This window comes from Humulus lupulus, chromosome 7 (assembly GCF_963169125.1).
Source record: "Humulus lupulus chromosome 7, drHumLupu1.1, whole genome shotgun sequence".
Lineage (NCBI taxonomy): Eukaryota > Viridiplantae > Streptophyta > Magnoliopsida > Rosales > Cannabaceae > Humulus > Humulus lupulus.
The window spans coordinates 134,250,863-134,267,695 of NC_084799.1; the positions used below are offsets into that span (position 1 = coordinate 134,250,863).

The 16,833-nt window shown below is 33.1% G+C and overlaps 1 protein-coding gene across 1 annotated transcript; it reads right to left on the reverse strand.

Moving 5' to 3' along the window:
• Positions 1 to 14,343: 14,343 nt before the first annotated feature.
• LOC133788644 (xyloglucan endotransglucosylase/hydrolase protein 31-like) lies at positions 14,344 to 16,208 on the reverse strand. The gene is made up of 4 exons (XM_062226200.1): positions 15,884 to 16,208; positions 15,582 to 15,682; positions 15,232 to 15,449; positions 14,344 to 15,084 (listed from the first exon to the last, which is right to left on the reverse strand). The coding sequence occupies exons 1-4, from the start codon at positions 16,107 to 16,109 to the stop codon at positions 14,724 to 14,726; spliced, it is 906 nt and encodes a 301-aa protein (XP_062082184.1). The 5' UTR covers positions 16,110 to 16,208; the 3' UTR covers positions 14,344 to 14,723.
• Positions 16,209 to 16,833: the final 625 nt, after the last annotated feature.

Below are 16,833 nucleotides of genomic sequence, written 5' to 3' on the forward strand. Positions count from 1 at the left end.
CCCCTTCAATGGCTAAACACAATCCTAAACCCTCAAGCTTTAACTCCCAAGCATGAATCCTCACATGTAGCTTCAAAATTTCTAAGGAAGAAGAAGAAAAAGGATGATCGCGAGGAAGAGGAGAGAAGCTCTATTTTTGGTTCATTTAATCCACAGCCTTCCTATTTTGAATATATCCTTTGGTCAAAAGACCAAAATGCCCCTAGGTTAAATAATTTCCTTTAAAGCTAGCAAGGGCAAAATCATCATTTCCCGTCTATCTCATTAATTATAATTAACGTCCTCCAATTCCCATTTTTCCCAATATTCTCAAATACTAATAAATCATATCCCATTACCCTATAATTCTCGGTAATGTACTAATCTTCAAATTACCCCGAGACTCACCCCGAGCCCGGAAATTAACCCCGTTATGGCCAAACTGCTAACTTGCATTCAAAGATCGTCTCACGCCGAATAACTCGAAAAAATACACATTATAATGTGGCCTCATTCCTAATTCACCAACATGCATGAATATATACAAATACGCCCTCAACGAGCCAAATTACCAAAATGCCCTTATAATAAAAAGTGGACCCATATGCATGCATTTATCATCATATAATAATATAACTTGCATAATCATGCATATAATCATTTAATGGCATAATAAATCAATTATGGCCCTCCTGACCTCCTAATCAAGGTCCTAAGCCTTATTAGGAAATTTGGGTCATTAGAACTATCCCCTCCTTACAGAAATTTCGTCCTCAAAATTTATCTGAACCGCCAGGAATATAAATTCTGCATATCTGATCCCAGTTCCCAGGTCGCTCCCTCGACCTTACTGTTTATGTATCATACCCTAACTAAAAGTATAGCTTCACTTCTCAGAACCTTGTTCTTTCTGTTAAAATCCAAACTGGCTATTCCTCATAGGATAACTGAGCATTAAATCTCTAGATTCTCATAACTCAACACATGAGTCTGATCTAACACATGTTTCCTCAACATGAAAATACAAAATACACTGCATACTGCTGCAGTGCCAAAGATAAGGCCAATCCAAAGGCAAACTGATCAGTCCTATCCAGGATTCAAACGGTTTTACTAATCTAGGGTTCAACTTGCCCTTATCTTCTCACCCCTTTTTCCTTGGTGATATTCTAAGGAAAATACAATCTTCCACTTGGAACTCCATGTTCCTGCATTTCAGATTATCATAACTTTTCCATTTATTCTGAGAAGTGAGCATCCAAGCTCTAATCTTTTCAATAACCCCACTGATCCCTTGAACCACCTCAGGATCCAAACATAACATCTCACCCATCTCATTCAAATGAATGGGTGATATACATTCTCTATCATACAACATCTCATAAAAGTTCCCTTCCAATAATTGGATAACTCTCTCTCTCTCTCTGATTTACCATCAGTCCGAGGATAATCAACTGTACTAAATTCCAACTGTATACTCATCACCTTCTGTAACCTTTCCAAATACTTGGAAATAATAGTAGTGTCCTTATCTGATAAGATAGACCTTGAATTCCATGAAGGCGTACTACCTCTCTCACATAGAGGTCTTTATACTGATCAACTGTATTACTCGTCCTTACTGATAGAAGTGGGCTTACTTTAAATACTGGTCCATAATGACCCAAACCAACTCATGCTGACCCACTATCCTGGGCAGCCCCCCCCCCCCCCCCCCGCGAAACCTATCGCGATGTTTCCTTATTTCCAGTATGGAATACTCAAAGGCTACAATAGAATTACCGGTTTCTGATACTCTGTCTTGACCTGCTGACAGGTTAAGAACTTTGTCATGTATTCCATTATGTCCCTCTCCATCCCAGGTCACCACTATAAAGCTTTCATATCCTATTACATCTTTCATGATGCATGGATGAAGAGAATAAGAGAGTAGTATGAGATTCATCCAGAATCTCCCATTTAATCCCAGTGTCCCTCGAATTCCGAATACGATCCTTATACCACAATAAACCCATACCTGTCACTGTATAATCCTCAGCTAATCCAGCTAAGACATTCCCCTCAATTCTCCCATCTGTGGTTCACTTAACTATTTTCCTCTAATCATTTCTACAAGAGTACTCAAACATAATGTTGGCCACCCGGCCCACCAATACCTCTACTCTAGTTTTGATCATATCCTTTAAGTAACATGATGCATAGGCAATCATTTTTTCCTATCATTGAGGTGTCATAACAACCTACATCTGGTTCTGATCTGTAAGAAGACTTAGAACTCTTCCACAAAGTACATGTAATATCCTGCCCATCCAAGGAAACTCTTGTCCTCTAAGGCGTTCCTTGACCTTGGCAATTCTCCAACCGAGAATATACCACAATACCATCGATCAAGATGATCAAAAATTCAATTCAAATAATTCTTGAATACTCTATTCATCTAATTCATCAAAACAACTAAGCACTCTTAGTGCCCTTATCTAATATAAAAAAAAACAACCATTTGCATATCCTTCTTCCTGATCTTTAGCTGGTAATAACCAGATCAAAGATCCACCTTGGAGAATACCATCTTACTCAATAATTGAGTCTTTAGTTCTTACAACTTTGCTGAAATCGTTCAATACAGTGCCCTAGACCTGATTCCATCCCTGGCACCAATCCAATCACCACCTATCTCTTTGTGTAAATGCAATCCTAACAAATCCCTTGGAGACACATCCAGAAATTCACAAAATAATCTAGTCGGTCCTGATCCCACTGGCACAATCTAAGTGGTATCCACCACACTAGCTAAGAGTTCCATACATCCTCCTTCAATAGATCTCTAGCTCTAAATACAGATGTCATAAGCATACAAAATCCATGCACAGTGCCAACTATCACCAGGGTTTCCCACTCTCAAACCCCCAAGAGTTACTATCATTTCCTTGCAATCTAGCATTGCCCCACACTTGGTTAACCAATCCATATCCAGGATCATACTGAAGTTAGTCATAACCAACTTTATCAAAACAACTGATGTGTCCTTTCTACCATAATCTAACTCATCACAACATAACCATGCAATCGGTATAAAAAGTATATGCTTCTCTAGATGCAACAAACAAAGAACAACATGGCACCAAAACTAGTCAGGATAATACAAAAATTAGAACTAGAAAGCTGACCTACCACCACTGAGGAACCAGCCTCAGTCTCAGTCTTCGACTCTGACTACATCGGAACGAACACTCGAGCTAGAGTCGAGCCATCCACCCCATTTTGCTCATCTATCCCTTGCCTTGGGCAATCCCTCATGAAATGCCCAACTATTCCACATAAGAAACATGCCTTTGCTCGACATTCTCCCAGATGATGCCTCTTGCACCAAGCGCATTTTGGATAAGTCTTCCAGTTCTTATTCTTGCTCGAACTAATAAATGTAGGTGTCACTGTCTAAGCTCTGTGCTCTCCGACACTCTCCTTCTCAATCTGATTTCATGTGCTCTCAACAGCAAGAGCCTTCCCTACCACCTGAGCATAGGTAGAGATTTCATGCACTGGGGCAACTCTAATGCCCTGAGTTATTCTGGGATTCAATCCCTGTATAAACCTTTCCTTCCGAGCTACATATATGGGTACCATATCAAAAGCAAACTTAGCCAACCCATCAAATTTGTTAACATACTCGATTACTGTTGCATTTCCCTGAATAAGGTTCATAAACTCATTCATCTTAGTAGTCTTGGCTGGATCACAGTAATATCTTCATTAAACAACTGCCTAAATTCTTTCCAATCCAACACAGCTGTATCTCATGTCTGGGATACCACTTCCCACCATATCCAGGCATCATCCCGCAATACAAATGTAGCACAAATCACCCTATCGTGACCTACCACCCCCATACTATCGAGAATGGAACTAATCATGCCCATCTATTGCTCAGCTCTGAATGGATCTATTCCTCCCTAAAAAACTGGAGGGTAGTATTTCCGAAATCTTCCACAAATAAATTCTCATCTGTTCTCAACCCTAGGCTAAGCCAATACTGGTGCCACTCCTGGCATTACAAAGGAAGAGGTGTTCCCTAACAGATTCTACTCTTACTTCAAACACCTAATCTCTTCCTCTTGCCTCTGCAATCTTAATTGCATATCTGTAAACACCTGCTGGAAATTCTGAAGGGCAGGTGAAGAACTCAAACCCTGGCTGTAATTCCCAACCTCAGTATAACCACCACCAGGTCTCATTATATGCCTTGGATACATACCTGCTAATTGAATCTGCAGTTAATAACTTGACCCATTAAAAATGATGAGCATATTCAAAAGCCTTCCCCACGGGAACAATCATACCACACTACAATCACAAACCACTACAGTGCTAAAAACATGCCCATAGCATTTGTACATCAATTCATAACCCCTGCTCTTCCAACATACACCTCATGCTCTTAACTCTAGCATGCAAATATCACATTCATATATATATATATATATTCACTAAGCAGGTAATCATATAATCATTTCAATAGTCAAGAGTCAGGCTCTATCCGAATCTAATGCTTCCTAATACAATATGCAGGTAAAGCTTTTACATTCTATTTAAGCAGTTAAGTACATAACCACATAAATAGTTACCATACCCTGAGTGAAGTTATCTTTAGTGGCGAGTGTACATGCCCAACTTGTCTTCAGGAACCCTTCACCTTGTCTCGCTCTGATACCAAGTTATAATGCCCTACTACCCAGGAACCGTTACGTTGTGCATTTAAAACAATGCTAAACTCGCTAACCGAGACATTTGGCCATAATCGTGGCGATTATGGTTTACGGTTAAATTTTTTGGTTAAGATACAATGTTTCACTAAAATGTTTACTATATACATTGGGATCCCAAAAATATATTTTAAAGGTTAATTATAATAAAAGATTTACAACCAACCGACCTCAGCGGCAAAATAGGGTGTAACCCTAGTTCCTCTTTAAACTCTCGGCCGTGGTGGTCAAGCAACCGCATATGTACACATCGTCACCTAAGCTCTCCAACTCAAGGATTGTCCAACTTTATTTTTCCTTTACCTGCACCACATAGCACCCACGAGCCGAGGCTCAACAAGAAAACTCAATATGCTCATAAACAGGTAATAACATGTCGCTGAATCATAATAGGCATGTCTAGCAGTAATAACAGTACTCATGCATGAAAGCAGGTACAAATAAATGTTTGTGGAATCCTGAGTAGATGACTAATAAGTCTCTTTGAGGTAGATGACTAATAAGTATCTCCCTGTGTAGATGACTGATAAGTCTATCTCTGTGTAGATGACTGATAAGTCTATCTCTGTGTAGATGACTGATAAGTTTGTCTCTGTATAAACGATTGATAAGTCTATCTCTGTATAGATGATTGATAAGTCTATCTCTGTATAGATGACTGATAAGTCTATCTCTGTGTAGATGATTGATAAGTATGTCTCTGTATAGATGATTGATAAGTCTATCTCTGTGTAGATGATTGATAAGTTTATCTCTGAGGTCCCATACCCTCCTAGCCATGTGACGTGTAGGTCACCTTAGCCTTTTGGCTCTGGTTCTAAATAACTAGCCTTTAGACTAGACAAGCGCTTTTGTTTTTTATCGACCTTAAGGTCAGTCAAGCATTTCATGCTTCTGTTGATAATGCTTATGTCGATTAGATATACTCTTTTCGTCTTGCGTTAAACATGCTAATATCGTTCTTGACTCATAGGTCAATCTCATACGACCAGTGCTCAGTGCTACTGTCGAACTTGACTAATAAGTCACAGCTTCACAGTCAATTTTGACACCATTGTCGATTCTGACTAATAAGTCAGTACCATTCACAAATAAGCAAGACTGCTAAGCATTTACAATGCAATCAATGTCCACATATAGAGCACTCAACATGCGTCATCAATAACCATGCATGTCACATACTGGGTGCAATTTTCTTACCACTGGTTCGAGCATGAAATAATAAAATAACAACCTTTGAGAACGATCAATCTTTTGGTCCCTTAGCGGTCACCTAGTCATAACCAAATATGGAATTCCATCAATAAAATCAATAATAAAAGGGTTTATAATCTAAAACCTCGCTCCCGGGATCTCGAAGCAGACTAAGATGGTTAGTAGATTCGATCCCGAGCCTTAGGAAATGAACCCCCCAAGGCTTAAGCCCTTGAAAATTCCTCCCTGGCACAAAAGGAAGGGGCAAGTCGCGGCGCGCCCTAAGTCAGAGAGCATGCTCAACCTTGGCACTAGGGCGGTTAGCGACTTGACCCCACGAACAGAGCCCCCTTGCCATTTTCTCCATTAAAACCAGCCAAGAACCTCAATCAAACCTCCATTAAACCAACCCAAAATCAAAACCAACCATCAACACATCATGTCCACTAGTTTAACCACAAAACCCAAGCTTTAAACCAATTAAAATCACCTCAAACAACCACTTCTATAATCAAAACTTTATGCTCAAAAACAAAATTAAAATAGAGAAAAAACAAAAAAAACCATGGCTGAATTCTTACCTAAAACTCAAGATTGAACCCCCTTCAATGGCTGAACACAATCCTAAACCCTCAAGCTTTAACTCCCAAGCATGAATCCTCACATGTAGCTTCAAAATTTCTAAGGAAGAAGAAGAAAAAGGATGATCGCGAGGAAGAGGAGAGAAGCTCTATTTTTGGTTCATTTAATCCACAGCCTTCCTATTTTGAATATATCCTTTGGTCAAAAGACCAAAATGCCCCTAGGTTAAATAATTTCCTTTAAAGCTAGCAAGGGCAAAATCATCATTTCCCGTCTATCTCATTAATTATAATTAACGTCCTCCAATTCCCATTTTTCCCAATATTCTCAAATACTAATAAATCATATCCCATTACCCTATAATTCTCGGTAATGTACTAATCTTCAAATTACCCCGAGACTCACCCCGAGCTCGGAAATTAACCCCGTTATGGCCAAACTGTAAACTTGCATTCAAAGATTGTCTCACGCCGAATAACTCGAAAAAATCCACATTATAATTTGGCCTCATTCATAATTCACCAACATGCATGAAAATATACAAATACACCCTCAACGGGCCAAATTACCAAAATTCCCTTATAATGAAAAATGGACCCATATGCATGTATTTATCATCATATAATAATATAACTCGCATAATCATGCATATAATAATTTAATGGAATAATAAATATGGCTCTCCTGGCCTCCTAATCAAGGTCCTAAGCCTTAGTAAGAAATTTGGGTCATTACATTTTTCTCTAGATCTAATGAAATAGGTCGATTTCTTCAATTGGATCAAGCATGGTCTACAGTTCCTCTTATTCCTATTCAATTGCTTTCATATAGGCAAGGAGCTTACTGATACAAAAGTACTCATCTTCACATTTCGAATCGATTTGCATGTCTGTGTTTAATTCAACATTTGCCATCGCTTTTCGGTTCGTGTTCTTCCTGGTGAATTCCAACAAAAAGAGAAAACAAGAAAAACAACTAACCATCCCATAGACGGTGTCAACTATTCGACCCAAAAATTTGACAAGGAATATTATTCCATGTTTTGGTTCACTTAATACTATCATAGTGTTGAATTGACAATAATCACCAAGGACATATTCACCGAGTCTTGAACAATGCTAAAAGAAGGCACTCAAATGCTCAAGTCAGTAGAGATTCTCTCTCTAAATCTCTTAAGATATGTGAAATAATGAATCCAGGGTCTCTTCTTTTTGGTCCTATTGGGTGTTATTTATAGACAAAATAAGTTAGTTAAAGGAAAAAAAATAAATAGGATTTTTTTTCCCCAAACTATTACCACTGCCAAATAATGCTCCCCTGAATTTTTTTGCTAGTTGAAAATTCCACCCTAACTAATGAAACTACTGAACATAGATCCCCTGGAAAAAGAGCTAACGTGGAGGAACCAACACTTAATGTTTTCATACCCCTAAAGTATCGACACTACAGAGCTGTGTCTCATGAATTATTATTGCATTGTAGAGTTGTGCCTCTCAAAGGACCCAATCTAAAAGTTTTAAAGTTCAGGAGTAATTTTTAACCAACAAAAAGTATTAGGGGGGTACGATTTGGTAGTGGTAATAATTTGGGGGCAAGAATCATATTTATTTTTCAAGGAAAAGAAAGATTCATCCCGATTGATCCATGCCAGAAACTCTAAGTCGATGAAAATAATGACTTAAGTAATGTAGGTCTAGCAAGATCAAACCCTATAGGGCCCGACACGATTAACAAATAAAAAGGTTGGGCGAGATCATTCCCCTTACAACTGATCCCACTTCCACAATCTCCCTGGGTTATAATACTTTAGTAATATTCATATGTCAAAATACATACTAAAGCATAATAAAACATGTGAATAAATTTGGTCCATACAATAGTCATTGTATCAAATATACAAAACAATGTATCAACTGAATAATCTTTCATATATATATATATATATATATTAGGTAGAAGCAACGTACAATGCACGTTTGCTTAGTTTTAAAGTTGTAAACATGCTTATTCAAACATGTATTTATTTTTATTATAGTTTTTATATTATAATATAAATTTCAACTAAATAAACAATATCATAAAAATAAATAAAATACGTCTAATATAATGTATAAATGTATCAAAAAATTTAGGGTAAAATATTGTCTATAATTTTAATAAAAATTTGTTCACTTTTTTTTTAAGAATATATACATATAATAGAATGAATTATAGTTTTATATTATATATAAATATTTATATCAATAATCTCTATATATATGATATCTAAACATTGCATTGATGTATATTTACATAGCTACATGACATGTATATAAATTACAATAATATTTAAAAAAAAATTAATAATATAATAAAATAATAATAGAAAAAAGTCATAGTGTACAGCAGTATACATACATCAACTATTTTTAGTTTCAAATGTATCTCGCAATGTCCTTTGGTGAATTTGATGAAGAAAAAGAGAATCAATCACTTGATAAAAAATAGAATATCACACAAATTTATAAGATTAAAAAAATGATAGAACCATACTTGGTTCCACTAAATTTTAAAAACCCTTGAAACCAGAAGAAGAAAACGTAATAATAGTAGAAGAAGAAAGATACAGATTTTCGTTGAGACCCTCACTGGTAAGACCATCACTCTTGAGGTCGGGAGTAGCGACACCATCGACAATATCGAGGCCAAGATCAGGGTACCCTTTTGCTTCATTTTTATTTTTATATACATAATTATATATGCTTATGTAGAATAGGGTATTTCGATTTATGTATATTTCTTGTTTTTGTGTTTGATGTATTAGAGAAAGTTGAGTGATTTATGCAGTTTGTAGTATTGGGTTTTCTTTATTATTTTTAAATAAATATGATTTAATTATTTAAATTATCTTAAAAATATCATATTTTAATTAATTAATTTTTGTTTAAGTTTACGTTTGTTCTAATATTTTAATTTGGCAGTGACAATAAGAGATTATATACTATATGTTTAATATAATATTAATATTATAAGTGGATTTTAAGTTTAAGTTATTTGCTAGTGTTTGTAAAGGAAGTTTGTTGCTAGTTGATAAAGAAGATTATATATATATATTGTATGTTTAATATGATATTATTCCAATAAATGAAATTTAAGTTTAATTAAATTTTATTTAAGTTATAAAACGTATGATTTTATTATTTTAAAATAATTATCATTGTAAAATATCTCAAAAATATTTTATTGTAATTTTTTTCATTATTTATTTATTTAAGTTTAAGTCATCTATATTTATTTATAACAATATTCTATTAAATATAAGAATATTTCGTTAAAGTTAACGGAAAAAAATGAAAAACTGTTGAAATCATGAATTTCTGTTATCTACACAGTTTTTATATATAATGGGTAAAAATAACGTGCAATGTACGTTTAATTAGTTTTTAAGTTATAAATATGCTTATTCAAACATCTATTTATTTGTATTATTTTTAAATTATCATATAAATTTTAAATAAATAAAAAATATCATAAAAATTAATAAAATATGTTTAATATAATATGTGACATAAATATATTAAAAAATTAGGACAAAACATTGTCTATAATTTTAATAAAAACCGGTTCACTTTTTTTTCAATATATAATAGAATAAATTATAGTTTTATAGTATATATAAATATTTATATCAATAATCTCTACATATATGACATCTAAACACAACATTAACATATATATATATATATATTTACATACATGACATATATATAAATTACAATAATATTTAAAAAGAAATTAATAACAGAATAAAATAATAATAGAAAAAATCATAGTGCAAAGTAGTATATATGCATCAACTATTTTTAGTTTCTAATTTAACTCGCAATATCTTTTAGTGAATTTGATAAAGAAAAAGAGCCATAATCATATTAATATTATACATGGATTTTAAATTTAAGGTTGTTGCTAGTTTTTTTTTTTTTTTAAAGTTTGTTTCTAGTTGATAGTAGCTTATATTATGTTGTATGTTTAATATTATATTATTCTAATATGTGAAGTTTAAGTTTAATTAAATTTTATTTAAGTTATAAAATATATGATTTTATTATTTTTAAATAATTATTATGGTAAAATGTTTTATTTTAATTTATTTATTTAATTATTTATTTAATTTAATTTAAGTTTAAGTCATAATTATTATTAAATATAAAATTATTATGTTATATATAAAAATATTTTATTAAAGTTAAAAGAATAAATAAAAAACGGTTAAAACAAAAAATGAGCACCCTTAATATACAGAAGATATCGGTGAAGAACATATGTATCATATCTAAGTTTTCTACCTGTCAGATACATACAGTGTCCAAACTTTTGATTTACTCCAGCCACGTCAGCAAACACTTTAAGAATTTGACGAAATATAATAGAAGAGCACGTTTTTAATAATTTTCTTAGGTCGGTGTATTTTTGCTAAGCAAAATAAATCAGAGATAAACTATACAATGGCTATAGTTTAGGTAAAAACACCTATTTATTCATAATTAATATATCTAATATTTATGTCTGACAATTTTCAAATGTTTATCAATGAAATTTGTAACATGTTTCCTCCATTTTATTTATGATTATGTAATTAAATTGATTTAAAAATTTAGTTTTGTCTTAAGTCACAATAATGTGTCAATAAGTACGTTAACTAATGAGTTTCATTCCCAGAAAAAAAAAAAAAAAAAAAAAAAAACTAATGAGTTTCATTGGATATTCTAGTGTCTACAAGTAATGATGAAACGTGCAGGTAATATATGGTTTCTAAAGACAGAAAGAAAGAGAAAAAGCCAAAATAATAGTAATATATTAGTGAATAATAATGATAATTTTTCTTTTTGATTTATCTATATATATTTTTTATAAATAAACCATTGTTGTCTATATATGTCTAATATAATTCAGTTTTTACTGCATTGTCTTTAATGCCCTCTATTATTTGTTTCAACAGTTGCAACGATTTATGGTCTGCATTTAAGATCAACTAAGTACGATTTCAATTTATTAATTTTTGCAAAGTTACAAAACATGGGTTGGTGATGCTTTTCATGGTCAAATCAGAGCAGAAATCATATAATTAACTAGAAAACAAATAATTAGGTTATCGTTCAATAAAATAATAGTGCTTGCAATGGATAATGAGTGTGAGTTGATATAGTTTGGCTCTTACTGTGACAAAAATATGGCACCTAATTATGTGTCGGGTTTCCTTTTTTTTTTTTTCTTCTTTTCCCTGTGTACCCCTAATCAAATTTTGTGAAAGGCAACATAAAATTAAATTATTTAAGATCAAGTGGTTATCTTTTATATGCTATAATTTTTCTAATTTTAATATTTCTATGGACAAAGAAATAATAGATTAAATTATTAAAAATGATATTTGCGATGAAAATAATTAAGTTATTCACTTTATTATACTTAAATACTTAAGTTTTTTTTATTGCGGCTAAAATACCTAACGTCGTATTTTTTTGGCATCCATAGGTACCTGATCGTTAAGTGTCTGGTAAGCGCATACGTGGTGGTTTCTAATTGGTCTAAGTGGATATTTTTTATTTTTTAATTAAAAAATTCATTTATATATTTAAAAATTAAATAAAAATCTAATAAAAACTTAAAAATGATTTAAAATTCATATTTTAATTAAATTAAAATTAAACATTATTAATTAAAATCCCTAAAAATAAAAATCTAATTAAAAAACAAGAATCTGATTAATAACTAATTAAAATTAAAACATTATCAAAATTAAAATAAATTTAAAACAATTAAGAACTAAAGAAGACATTGTTTCCAAGATTTGCAAAGCCAAGATGATAAGATCTAAAACTCATATTTACAAACCTATATTTACAAGATCCAAGCTAACCCAAACTTAAGAACAATTAGAAAGTCTATATTCCCAAATCATAAAAAAATTAACATTTCAATCCATTCTCATAATAAAAAATCAAAATCAAAATCCATACAAACATTCAAACAATTCTGATCTCATATCTCAAACAATTCAAATTCATACAAATATTCAAACATTCAATCAAAACTAATCTCAAAATCTGTACAAACAACACTACAAAATCAATCAAACATTACCCAAATATGAAGAAATCCACAATTCTGAAGCAACCCAGTCGTGAAGCCATCCATGCCTCTGTCTCGACGAAGCCCCAGATCTCCATGAAGCCCCATATCTCAGTGAAGCCAAGTTTGCATCCATGCCTCTGTTGCGAAGCGTCGCACTAAAGCCACCCTTGAAGATCCGCCCTCTTGAACAGAAGATGAAGCATCAGGAGATGCCCGCCTCCCTCAATAGTTGGAGCCCAACCATGACCACTAGTCAGTCTCAATCTCAACCCCATGTCGAAGAGGTGCATGAAGACCCATCAGTCCCAGCCATTCCATTGTCGCCTTCCCACCTGAGCCGCGTGACAACCTTCCTAGTCCACCCGCAATGAGAAGAAGAAAGAAGAAGAAGAGTTTTTTTTTTTTTTTTTTTTAATTTTGATCTATTTTAAATTTAATTTGCTTTTATTAGTTTTAATGATTTGGTTATTGTAGTTTAATATATGTTTGGTTTTTTAATTTAATTAAAATTAGTATTTTCTTTTTTTAAAATTTATTTTTTATTATATTTTAAATATTTAAATGAATTTCTTAATTAAAAATTAAATAATAAATAATGTGGCCCAATTAGAAGTCGCCACGTAGGCGCTTACCTGGCACTTAACGGGCAGGTACCTACGGATGCCAAGAAAGTGTGATGTTAGGTATTTTAGGTGAAATTTTTTGTTTGAGTATTTAAGTGTTATAAAGTGAAGAATTTATATATTTTCGCCACAAATATCTCTTATTAAAAAGATCGACGAAGAAAAGAATTATAAAAGAGAAATTAAAAATAATACTTTAACTTGTTTACTTTCTTGAAATTACTTGTTAATTAAAATTCAAATCTGTACATGTGGGGATTTGTACTTTCATTATTAGTAAATGCATGCATGCATGATACGAATGACGATTAACTGGACAAACTAATGGGTTACGATTAGACATTTTGGTTTGAAATTCCATAATGTTATTCTGCCCAGAATTGAATGAAGCTAAATGCAAGAATTACACCTTTTTATTACCCTTTTGTTTTTATATATAAAAGTCTTTTCTCCCTATATGTTCTTTTAGGTTTTTGTGATTAAATAACGGGGTACAAATGTTTGGCCACTAAAATGACTGCAATTGGGGCAATATTCTTAATGTTCCTTAAACGGAATTCAAACTTCAAATGAATTACAAGAGAATACTAACATGGAGAGTGGTTTAAATTCTTATAAAGACTCAATATCTTCTCGACAATATGTCCCCACTTTTATTAAATCTCTTTTTAATTATTTGGATAAATTTCATTAGAGATAATGTCAATGGGAATTACAATTCTTTTATCCAAAAAGTTGAGGTTGAAGTGAAGGGATGTATGTGTTGAGTAAAAGAATGTTGGACCACCCCATGGCAATCTCATGCCACTTTCTTCTTTAGTATATACTTCTTCCTCTTGTGATTCACTACAGAGAACTTATGTGAACATTTTCACATGGGGTATAGTAGTGACATATATATATAAATACGTATTTAACAGTTCACGTGTACATATACATAAGAGATCCAAATCCAATTTGTCAATCTATTAGATTCACAAGCATTCTACTATATCTCTTAATTTAATTTTCACAAAGTCAAAAGGAGCACCTATAAAATCCAAAAGTAATCAAAAACCCATTTCTTTATTTCTCTTTCGGGTATCACAAACAAGTAAGAGATTTAATCTGGTAGTTTATTTATTTTTTAAATAAAAAAAAAACTTGATGTGTTTTTCAACAATAACAAACAAAAACATGGTTACAATACAATAAAATAAGGCCAACGATCATTTGCAAATCATATATAGTTGGGGGGCCTCGGACGATCAACTACTCCTGCAACTATTTTTAGCAAGGGGACCCATCTCAAGACTCTCCAAATCTCTCACACAGTCACACTTGTACAAATCTCTTTCTTTCAATCCCAAATTACAAATTACAGTGTAAAAAAACAATAAAACGAGGCAAAGCACACTTTGGATTGGACCACACACACCAATGACAAAAACCAATTCAAGCCAAGTTAATTAACTGGATCTTTAAGTCTCAAGTTTTAACACTCGGGTGTTTGTGTATGGTCCCTCTTGGGGTCATGGCAGTAGTCATAAACCAAGTAATTGGTCTGAACCCAGGCCAAGGATGAGGATTGTTGAGAGGTTAGGCCAGTAGAGCCGGAGGGTGTGACCGAGGGTGAGCGGCATGAAGTTGGCCCATCTGATTTGCACCCAGCGAGCTTGAAATCCTTGTACTTACCAACAAATGGTTGGTACTTGTAATCAGCTTTGTATTTGCCATCCTCAGTGGCCCATGAGGATGCATCCCATATTGACCCGTATACCCACATGGGCCTCACTGGGAATGTTGCATCGCTCTTTCTTCGGTACCTTCTTATTGGTACATCGTCCACGAAGAATCTGCATACATGTTACGTATCTCACACATTAAAATGATAATATATATATACGTGTATATCTTCAAAATAAGGCATCCATTATTATAAAAGGAGATATCACAAAAATATTACTGGTTAGCAGATAGTAAGAGTAGTTAAAAGTAGTTACATGATTTCACTAGGGTCCCATAGTATGGCATAGTTATGGAAATCTTGGGTAGGATCAAACCAGAGATGAAACTTCATCTCTCTCCCTATTATGTTTCCATCTCCACTTCCTCTTATGTAAACATTGGTCTGTAACGTGTACGGCTTATCTGGGGTTGTCCCTAAGAACTCAATATCAATTTCGTCATGGTTTCCAGGATGGTCTTCGTTGTTAGAAAGCTGTCAAAAATTTCCAATTAGTTATCGTTCAACAAAAATAATAATTGATATCATTTTAATACATATTATGTATATATATATAACGTTATTTTTCAGTAAGAACAACGAAGTTTTCCGACAAAATATTCTTACATAAAACGAAGTGATAACTCCAGCAGTATAACCAGGTTGGAGTTTCACAGCAGTACTAAAGTACCCGGATCGAAATGGATGTAGTGACTTGAAACCACTTCCTGTTTATAAGAACAAAAGGCAGTTCGGTAATAAGTAGAAAAATTCAGATATAAAAAAAACCAAAATATAGCACAACTACAACACTGATTTTAGAAGAGAAAAATCAGTACGAGCAAGCCCAATTCGATTCATATTTTTGTTGTTCCATATAATTATAGATTAAGATAAAAAAAATGAGAGAAGAAGCAATGAAGCGAGACCTGAGTTACTATCAAGCCAGATGGTCAATGAGTCTTGGTTAAGACTTTGATGCTTAGAACCCCAAAGGTTCCTAAAGCCTTGATCAAAAGTAATTGAACCAAATTTTGAACTTGGGTTGTACCCAGGAGAAGGTGGGCGCTGAGCTTGGCTTGAGGAGAATATGAGAAAGAATAAGAGTAGGGAAAGAAGAGGAGCAATGAAGGTGAAAGAAAGTTGATAATGCATTTTTTGTTTGTGTTTTGGAAAGGGAAATAAAAAAACAGAGGACTCTGCTTCAAAACAGGGAGAAGGAAACAGAGTAGTAATGTATTTCGTTTTTTGTGTTGTATTGGTTGAAGATAAAATGGCTATTTCTGTTGAATATAAATAGGAGAGATCATTTGGTCCCACTTGACAAAGAAGGTGATCAGTTGGTTGATAGGAGGAGTTATACAAGGAGACAAAAAAAATTTACCCATCACGGATTATGTGGAGGAAATTTAGCTCAGCTTTGTGGGGTCTCCTTTTCGTTTTGATACCTATTTTTGAGTGAATATATATATATATATATATATTTATATGTGTATGTATGTATATATGTGTGTATGTATGTATATATAAACAAAAAAAGAAATAGTTTTGTTCATTTGGGAAAGGAAAGGTGAAGATTTTGGGGTCAAGAGGCATTATGGTTTGCCTTTCTTCACTTTGTGGCATGCTGAATATAGAGTAGCTTAGGCCTTAGAGATACCTACAAATCTGACCAGTGTCAAAAAATGGTTTTTCCCAAAAGAAAGAAAAGAATAGTATTTTAATAAGTCTTTTCATCTTAGGTTACGAAAGTGGTTGAAGAATGGGTTTGGTGCATATATATATTTAAATCCAATAAAAAAAACAAAGGTTACCAAAAGTAAAGGATGCGTTCAAAGATTTGATAATAAAGTGAGAAAATTGTTAATCTATACAGTTA